This window comes from Hyalella azteca, unplaced genomic scaffold (genome assembly GCF_000764305.2).
Source record: "Hyalella azteca isolate HAZT.00-mixed unplaced genomic scaffold, Hazt_2.0.2 contig9487, whole genome shotgun sequence".
In the NCBI taxonomy this organism is placed as follows: Eukaryota; Metazoa; Arthropoda; class Malacostraca; order Amphipoda; family Hyalellidae; genus Hyalella; species Hyalella azteca.
Window position 1 is genome coordinate 21,974 of NW_025939557.1, and position 9,850 is coordinate 31,823.

Consider the following 9,850-nt stretch of genomic DNA (forward strand, 5'->3'; position numbering starts at 1 on the left):
ACCCTGGCGTCTGAGTCAAAATCCTATAAGAGAGGAACCAGGACGCAAGTCGGGATCGGCATAGTATCTGACGGCTATAATCAATTCAACACCGACGTCAGAGTCGGTCCTACTTAAACTTCGTAGTCTGACATACAGTAGTGGGAAATTTGCAGCGACACTTCATTACAGTCTACTCTACATTCTACACTATTTGAAATTTTCAAACTCTGAACCGATTTTAAAAAGAACTGAAGAACACATTTTCTTATATAACCTATAGCGCCACGAGCAAAGTTATATTTTTTGGCTCATTTTCAAATAAAATTTTATGATACACTAAAATGACTAAAGGTTTTTTACACCTGCAATAAGATGTACAGTAAGAACAAAACTCGCAGTTTTAACGAATGCACCACGAAATAAACTAAGATATAAATCTTCGTCACATCAATTATATGCACGTATCTTCATTACTAAATTCACATCGAGGGTAGCCTGATGTTTTCATACAGTTCCTTTGGTGAACCTAAAGATCATCTGAAAAATTTTCTCTGACCAGTGGCATAATTAAGCCGATTATAGGTAAGCTTCAGCCTCCTAAATAATTTTATGTTCAATTTTTAAAAATTTAGTGATGAAATAAGGCATTTCAATATATATTTTTTGGTGTTGTAATGCTGTAAACATTCAGAACTTGCTGTGTTTGTTCTCGTACTGCGCTAAAAATGCTGTAAGCTTGTGATGAAATTACATTTCCTTCACTTCTTGGACATCTTCTTGGGGCTTAGTCCCCCTGTCCTTAAGATCTAGTGGCGGCCCTGCCAATGGCTAAGCTGAGGTGCTGTTAATTGTGTTACATAGCAATATAGCATCGTAAATAATGGCGATTATTGCTTAGCCCTTTGATCTCGGATACATTTACCGTCGTCAACGCTGTTCGTAACTAATGGCTTGGGACTGAGATGTCCCGTAAGTTAAGGAAGGGTTAAAACTTATATTAGCCGCCATTAGTGGCCCTAAGTCACGCACCTGAAGGAATTCGTGACACACAAAGCAACAAGATAACACCTCGGCGACCTCGGTTTGATAGCAAGGCGGTGGCAGTGAAGGTGAATTAATAAGACTGCAAAAAATAACAGTTTTATTGAAAATCAGTTGTAATAATCATAAATCAGAAGACTAATCCTGACATTCGGACGGTCATTACACTACTTCTTAGTCGGGAGGACGTGACGTCACAGCATCCGGCCACCAATGAGGGGCCAGCGATGCACTTGCTTTTGCGGTTGCCCTTCTTGCGATAAAAGCTTGCAGTGACGACGTGGAAATGCATGAAACAAAGAGAAGATAAACGTCGTATAAATGAACAAAATGAAGCATAAGGATGCTTCATAGAAATGCAGGAAATGAAGGAAAGAAAAGCTTTATTGAAATGCATGAAATAAAGCTTAGATAAGCTTTTTTGAAATACACAAAATGAAGCATGGAGAAGCTACCTTGGAATGCACAAAATGAAACATAGATACGCTTCATTGAAATGCGTGAAATGAAGCATAGAGGAGCTTCATTGAAATGCACAAAATGAAACATTGAGAAGCTTTATTGAAATGCACGAAATGAAGCAAAGAAAAGCTTCATTGAAATGCATGAAATGAAGCATAGTGAAGCTTCATTGAAATGCACGAAATGAAGCACGGAGAAGCTTCATTGAAATGCACGAAAAGAAGTACGGAGAAGCTTCATTGAAATGCACGAAATGAAGCATAGAGAATATTAATTAAAATTCACGAAATGAAGCATAGAAAAGCTTCATTGAAATGCACGAAATGAAGCATAGACAAGCTTCATTGAAAAGCATGAAATGAAGCATAGAGAAGCTTGATTTTAATGCATGAAATGAAGCATAGAGAAGCTTCATTTTAATGCATGAAATGAAGCATTGAAACGCTTCTTTGAAATGCACGAAATTAAGCACGGAGAAGCATCATTGAAATGCACGAAAAGAAGCATAGAAAATAATAATTGAAACGCACGAAATGAAGCATAGAGAATATTAATTAAAATTCACGAAATGAAGCATAGCAAAGCTTCATTGAAATACACTAAAGAGAAGGATAGAGGAGCTTCCTACCACAAAAAAAAAAAATCNATTTGGTACTATCGAAACATCGAGGATTTGGTACTATCGAAACATCGAGGATTTGGTACTATCGAAACATCGAGGATTTGGTACTATCGAAACATCGAGGATTTGGTACTATCGAAACATCGAGGATTTGGTACTATCGAAACATCGAGGATTTGGTACTATCGAAACATCGAGGATTTGGTACTATCGAAACATCGAGGATTTGGTACTATCGAAACATCGAGGATTTGGTACTATCGAAACATCGAGGATTTGGTACTATCGAAACATCGAGGATTTGGTACTATCGAAACATCGAGGATTTGGTACTATCGAAACATCGAGGATTTGGTACTATCGAAACATCGAGGATTTGGTACTATCGAAACATCGAGGATTTGGTACTATCGAAACATCGAGGATTTGGTACTATCGAAACATCGAGGATTTGGTACTATCGAAACATCGAGGATTTGGTACTATCGAAACATCGAGGATTTGGTACTATCGAAACATCGAGGATTTGGTACTATCGAAACATCGAGGATTTGGTACTATCGGGACATCGAGGATTTGGTCCTATCGGGACATCGAGGATTTGGTACTATCGGGACATCGAGGATTTGGTCCTATCGGGACATCGAGGATTTGGTACTATCGGGACATCGAGGATTTGGTCCTATCGGGACATCGAGGATTTGGTACTATCGGGACATCGAGGATTTGGTCCTATCGGGACATCGAGGATTTGGTACTATCGGGACATCGAGGATTTGGTCCTATCGGGACATCGAGGATTTGGTACTATCGGGACATCGAGGATTTGGTCCTATCGGGACATCGAGGATTTGGTACTATCGGGACATCGAGGATTTGGTCCTATCGGGACATCGAGGATTTGGTACTATCGGGACATCGAGGATTTGGTCCTATCGGGACATCGAGGATTTGGTACTATCGGGACATCGAGGATTTGGTCCTATCGGGACATCGAGGATTTGGTACTATCGGGACATCGAGGATTTGGTCCTATCGGGACATCGAGGATTTGGTACTATCGGGACATCGAGGATTTGGTACTATCGGGACATCGAGGCTTTGGTACTATCGGGACATCGAGGATTTGGCCTTTTTTTCGAACATGACAAAAAAACTGTCCTAGAAACAACACAACGATTGAAAATTCATCGGCAGACTGTGGGACTTTATGAGGCAAATATCGTGATCAATACTGACTGATCACAAAGCATGATCAATTCAGACTAATTTCGGAAGACAGTGGTGAGAATGTAACACTTCATAAACCTGAAGCTTTCCAACTGAAATCGAGACACTTGATTGCTTCACAGAAGCTATAACAAGGCATATGTACTCGTATTTAATGAAGAAACCTCATGGGTAATCTGTAGTATAGATAAAAGTCATGTTAAAACATCGTACGTAATTCACCGAATCGATCATGCCATTTTGATGTAAATTTATAACTACTGACATGAGATCTAGGCACCCACAGTGTATGATGGTATCCGTTCCATCAACGAAATGGCATAAGACGCTACATGTTAGTCTAAACCTTGGATGATCTTTTGGGATCTCAGCGCTTGAATCTTGTTTGTAGTATCTGTAGCCTATATAAATATCGTCACAAATAGCGAAAGGGCAAAACGAATTTAGCTGTAAAAGTATTTATTCTTGTTCAACTCCAATGAAAATCTTTCTTACGAAGTATAAAAAGTTTTTACTTGCTAGTCCTACTCCCATCGCGTCCTTTCATCTTTCTTTCTTACCGATCTTACGGAATACGGATACATTGACCTTAGTCGATGCCATTCGTTTCTAAAGGTTTGTATTAATTTAACTAAAGGGCTTTTAAACGGGGGTTACCTGACTTAGCCTACCTTCAGTAGCGGGGGTTGAGAAATAGGATCAAATATTAGTTGATAAACTAAAATACAAGATTAGTGAAGACCCGCAGCTACTCCGCGATTGATTAAAGGAACGAGAGACAGAAACGGCATGCACAAAGTAATTAGGTTTGTACTCACCAACACGGAGCTGCTAACGTCCGTGCAATCATGAAGTGGATGGTTCTTCAGAGGGTTAGTGATCTTCCACTGCATTTATAATAAGTTTCTTAAACACATTCAACAGCCATGATGAGCAGAAAACTAAGTCATTCGTTATTGTCAGATATTTGGCACGAGCTGATTTTAATAAATAACCATTCGAGGCAATAATAATACAAAAAAATTTAGTTCACTCCAGCACCTCATCTTACAGGAACAGTTTCCAGTCAGGGCACGTGTACAGAGCGGGAGCAGCAACAGCTCATACCTCCTCTACTGACATCCACTTGCCTACTGACACGGCAGGACCGAGGCAGAGTTGCCAAGTGTTGGAAAAAAATGACAAATTACGTGACAAAAATGACAGATTACGTNCACGAAATGGAAAAGAATCGGCGACAGGCCACATCAGGCCTACACTTCAGAGCCGACATCACTATGTTATGTTATGTTATTAAGTGACAAATATGACAGATTACATGACAAATATGACAGATTGCGAGACAGAAATGACAGATTACCTATTCCCAAATATTAGGTATTTACGTAGTTAAACTGATGAGGTATTCACTCAAATTAAGTAGTAACGCAACTAACATCTTCACGCTTATCACGTACACATACATATTACGTACTCACACAAATTACTAATTCATACAAATTAAGTAATCACGCATATTGCGCTTTCAAACAAATTCCACCTTCACACATATTAAGCATTCAATTAAAGTATGTAAGTATGTAGTCACACATAACACGTAGTCACACAAAGTATGCTTTCACACAATGTTCATATTCATACAATCATAGATTGTGACGCCCGTGGTCATCACCCCTCACCAATATCATCACACACAAACTAATAAAGGACAACACAATTATGCAGCCGGAAGAGGAAGAGCCTCGATACTTCCGGCGCCATTGTTGAAAAAAATCAGACTTCAATATATCAAGCCAATTTAACAAATGTGAGATAGAACTTAGCAATTTTTGAAGTGTCGAAATGGATGCAAACAATAACTGCTTAGATTTTACACAGTTATGAACAAGATCTGTAACCACCCGGCCTCTATAATAATGAAGACAAAACAAAATATTTCTTACCGATACGGAAGTAAAAAAAAGAAATACACAACAACTAATTAGAATGGCCCCTCATTGTTTGCAACTACAAAAGTAATTAGAAAATTAACGAAATTACTACAACCACTGGACAAAGTATATTCAATAGACAATTGGCCGGATGATAGTGCCAGGCTTGGTCGCTTCCATGCCAGCTTCATCATCTAACACTATTTGAATAATTAAATATTCCAACTCTGAACCGATTTTATAAGAACTGAAGAACACAATTTCATATATAACTTATAGCCCTACGAGCAAAGTTAATTTTTTGGCTCGTTTTCAAATAAAATTTTATGATACACTAAAATGACTAAAGGTTTTTTACACCTGCAATAAGATGTACAGTAAGAACAAAACTCGCAGTTTTAACGAATGCACCACGAAATAAACTAAGATATAAATCTTCGTCACATCAATTATATGCACGTATCTTCATTACTAAATTCACATCGAGGGTAGCCTGATGTTTTCATACAGTTCCTTTGGTGAACCTAAAGATCATCTGAAAAATTTTCTCTGACCAGTGGCATAATTAAGCCGACTTTAGGGAAGATTCAGCCTCATAAATAACATTATGTTCGTTTATTGAAAATGCAGTGTTAAATAAGGCATTTGAAAAAATCAATTTTTGGTATTGTATGCTGTAAACATTCATAACTCGCTGTGTTTGTTCTTGTACTGCGCTACAAATGCTGTAAGCTTTTGATGAAATTAAAGTTCGTTCACATCTTGGACATCTTCTGAGGGCTGAGCCTCCTGGCCTTAAGATCTAGTGGCCGCCATGCCAATGGCTAAGCTGAGGTGCTGTTAATTGACTTATATAGCAATAGCATGGTAAATAGTGGCGATTATTACTTAACCCTTTGATCTCGGATACATTTACCGTTGTCAATGCTGTTTATACCTAATGGATTGGGACTGAGATGTCCCGTCAGTTACGGAATGGTTTCAACTTCTAGTAGCCGCCATTAGTGGCCCATAAGTCACGCACCTTAAAGGAATTCGTGATGCACAAAGCGACTAGATAAAAATTCGACTGCCTCGGTTTGATAGCAAGGCGGTGGCAGTGAAGGTGAATTAATATGACTGCAAAAATAACAGTTTTATTGAAAATCAGTTGTAATAATCATAAATCAGAAGACTAATCCTGACATTCGGACGGTCATTACACTACTTCTTGGCATCATCATCATATTTACAGCTCTCGATGTCAGTTGCACCCAAGCCCTACTCCTTGGCATCAGCACCACCCCAAGCCCTACTCCTTGGCATCAGCACCACCCCAAGCCCTACTCCTTGGCATCAGCTATTCCCCCAGCAGTAATGGCGAAGGTAGCCTCGCTCTCAGGCAGGTCGGGACTGTCGTATATTTTAGCGATCCTTGTCTCCCCGCGGCCCTTCCTGAGGGACACCCTCGTGGTGGAGGCGTGGGCTAGGATGTGACCCCCGATGGGCTTCTTAGGGTCTGCCTGGAAGGACATGGCAGCCCCAGGGTCTGAAGTCATCTGGTTGGTGATGACCACGGCCACGTTGTACTCTTCACTGATCTTCTGTAGACGCGACAAATATTGCGCGAGTTTTTGTTGTCGGTCTGCTAGTTCTCCGCGACCTGAGTAGTCGACCCTGAAGAGCGCCATGACGCTGTCCACGATCAGGAGCTTGAAGATGCCGCCTTCCTCGTGGAATTTGCCGGCCACGTGGTCGAGGATATCGAGTTGATGGTCGGACGTGAAGGCGCGCGTGTAGAGCACGTTGTCCAGTACGGCGTCCTGGTCCAGGTTGAAGCGGTCGGCGATGCCGCGTAGACGGTCGGGCCGGAATGTGTTCTCCGTGTCGATGAAGATCACCTTAAGAATGATGAATTTATAAATAATTATAAATATTGCGCTCGTTAATGTGAATACTCTAGTAATGCGAATACGCTTGTTAATGTGAATAATAGAGCGCTTGTTAAGGTAAACTTAGTAACATTGATGCTGTGAACTCAATGACATTATTATTTATATGAACTCACAAACTTACTATTTATATGTACTCTAAGGTCGCTATTAAAATAAACTCCTAACATTATTCTTAATATGGTTTCAAGACATAACAATTAATATAAACTCATAACATTACAATTACATGGAACCCAAGATGTGGTTAAATAAAAATTCAACTACTCAAAGAAAAATAACGTATCAATAGAAATGCCAGCGTCGTTACCAATGCACGAAACACGATCAGTTTTTNACGAGTTGCATCTGTCTCTTATACACATCTAGATGTGTATAAGAGACAGATTTTTAACCGCATATTCTTTAATTGAAATTTATATGATATTTTTAACCGCATATGCTTTAATTAAAATGTATGTGATATTTTTAACATCGTATGAATTGACATTTATGTGATATTTGTATCAAGTGCTAGGAATCGAGAGTCAACAAAAGTAATGGATGCGTTTACATCGAAAGATATTTTACTCAGTACATCAGAATCCATAATATCAAAAATAGTTACGAGCTCATAACTCCGTCTGCCAATCAGGGACGGCATTTCATGCTAAACCCACCAATCACTGTAGAGAGGTTCTCCGCTAGGTGCATTTAGCCCGCCACGTGTACTTGAGCTGCTACGCATAACGCTACATGTACTTTGGCCGCTACATGTACTTTGGCCGCTAGGTACATGTACTTGAGCCGCTATATGTACTTAGACCGCTACTGTCGTACTTGGCCCACCCTAAGTGCACTTAGGATTTAGGAAGCTACGTGTACTTTGGCCGTTACATGTAATTTGGTGTATTTAGTCTGCTGCGAGTATTTAAGTAAGAGTTTTGTTAGCACGGCTCCTGATGGGGGCAAAAATGGCGTTACCTTGAAGACGCAGCGCCGTCGCTCGCACACCACCAGCGCCGTGACGAAAGCATCTGCACCGCTCAGCTTCGCCACCACCTCAACATTACAACACGCATCAGTAAGAGTAAGTAACACTTTAAATATATAATATATATTTTAATAGAATAACTTACGGATATATAATAATATATAGAATTTTTTCAATGTAAATGAAAAAGATGGTGACATTATACCTCTTTGATCTTGTCGACTTTGGCCTCGGAGAGACCCTTGATGGCACAGAGCTTGCGGCGAGTCGTCATCTGCACGCCTTTGATGGTGCAGATGCCGACGCTCTTGAGCTTCTTGATGTCGGCGGCGTTGATGCCGTGTGCCTGCATCTCGTCGATGTCGGTGAAGAAGCTCGTCTCCTCGTCCTCCAGCTCCACGTCATCGCGCTCTAGGGCCTGGTCCAGCATCGTCGTCTGCTACTCTGCTACCAGCATTGGTTCAGTTATTACACAAAAAATAAAGTTACTCAATTTTTCGACTGAAATAAACATGTTGTTCAATAATAGTCGTCTGCTTAAATAATCACTAGAGTATGAATGAATATGACAAGGGTCTAGCAAACATCAATGAAATATCAGTGGCAAAATTCAATGAGAGAGAAGATCTGTCAGACATTGAATCGCTACCAGTACTCAATTTTGATGGATCATGGAGCGAAATGTCAGGCTCGTTGAAATAATTGAATTTGAATTAATAATACTTACAGAATTTTATACAATTTAAAACTGGCGGCAAGTTTTTGCGAAATGGGAGTATGCAGCAAAGCAGATGTGTCATAATGCCTATCAATAATATTACTTTACACCCGTTATTTGAGCTGTATTTGAAACATGTCACACAGTAAACACACAACTATTGTTTTGTCAGTATTTATTACAAATTGTCACAATTATCAGTTGTATATACACGAAGAAAATTATGTTCATGAATATTATGTTTTCAAGCTCTTACCAGAATGATCGATGTACGAATTTTTGATTTGCGAATTTAAAGACTATTTTGGCGACGTCAAGACTTACTCAATCTCGGTCAATCGTGACAATGACGCACATGCACGCCGAGCCGGGGAGTGACGGAAAACACTTTTCCGAATATTATTTTCAAGATTGTAGCGGTAATTTTTCCTATTATAAGAGCCTTTTAAATTCCATTTTAATCGAAAAATTTATCTCATCCCTCAAAATCATATCATTGAATAACAATTGCGCATATATAAAAAAATTATTTTTTGAATTAGGTATCATAATCGTACATCAAAATTTAAGGGCTTGACCAGAGAGATTTGCAAAATGCCTAGGTACTTCATCTTTCCAATTTATGTTCATTTAGAATATTTTCTAATTATATTTATTCATTTCATGCGCGTTCAAACTATTACTTTGCAAATATGCTATGCATTTATGATATTTTTAGTTAATTTATGTTGAATTGCTTTTCTTTCACACAGATTGTTTTTTGCCATGTTCAAAAATATTTTCGAAGAACGTGAGTTTATTTGTACATTAATATGAATCCACCCGTGGTGATGAACACGAATTATTCATGTTTTCCGGCAAAGCTGTAGTCAAATTTAGTCCTGACGAGTCTATGGCTTCATTAGGAACTGCTAACTTTTCACATAATATTTGACACTCAAAATTATTCGAAACTATCAA

At 39.2% G+C, this 9,850-nt stretch overlaps 1 protein-coding gene across 1 annotated transcript; it reads right to left on the reverse strand.

Annotated features, from left to right (window-relative positions):
* Window positions 1-6,469: 6,469 nt before the first annotated feature.
* LOC108673091 (meiotic recombination protein DMC1/LIM15 homolog) lies at window positions 6,470-9,218 on the reverse strand. Its single transcript, XM_018160873.2, has 4 exons — window positions 9,147-9,218; window positions 8,378-8,616; window positions 8,163-8,240; window positions 6,470-7,148 (listed from the first exon to the last, which is right to left on the reverse strand). Exons 2-4 carry the CDS (start codon window positions 8,600-8,602, stop codon window positions 6,591-6,593), a joined length of 861 nt encoding a protein of 286 aa, XP_018016362.1. The 5' UTR covers window positions 8,603-8,616; window positions 9,147-9,218; the 3' UTR covers window positions 6,470-6,590.
* Window positions 9,219-9,850: the final 632 nt, after the last annotated feature.

What these genes read in the sequence shown, in the direction of transcription:
- LOC108673091 (XM_018160873.2), bottom strand. Translation starts at nt 8,602, where the DNA reads ATGCTGGACCAGGCCCTAGAGCGCGATGACGTGGAGCTGGAGGACGAG. An exon ending in AAGTCGACAAGATCAAAGAG is followed by an intron (nt 8,241 to 8,377) that starts GTATAATGTCAC and finishes TGTAATGTTGAG; the next exon opens with GTGGTGGCGAAGCTGAGCGG. An exon ending in GACGGCGCTGCGTCTTCAAG is followed by an intron (nt 7,149 to 8,162) that starts GTAACGCCATTT and finishes ATCATTCTTAAG; the next exon opens with GTGATCTTCATCGACACGGA.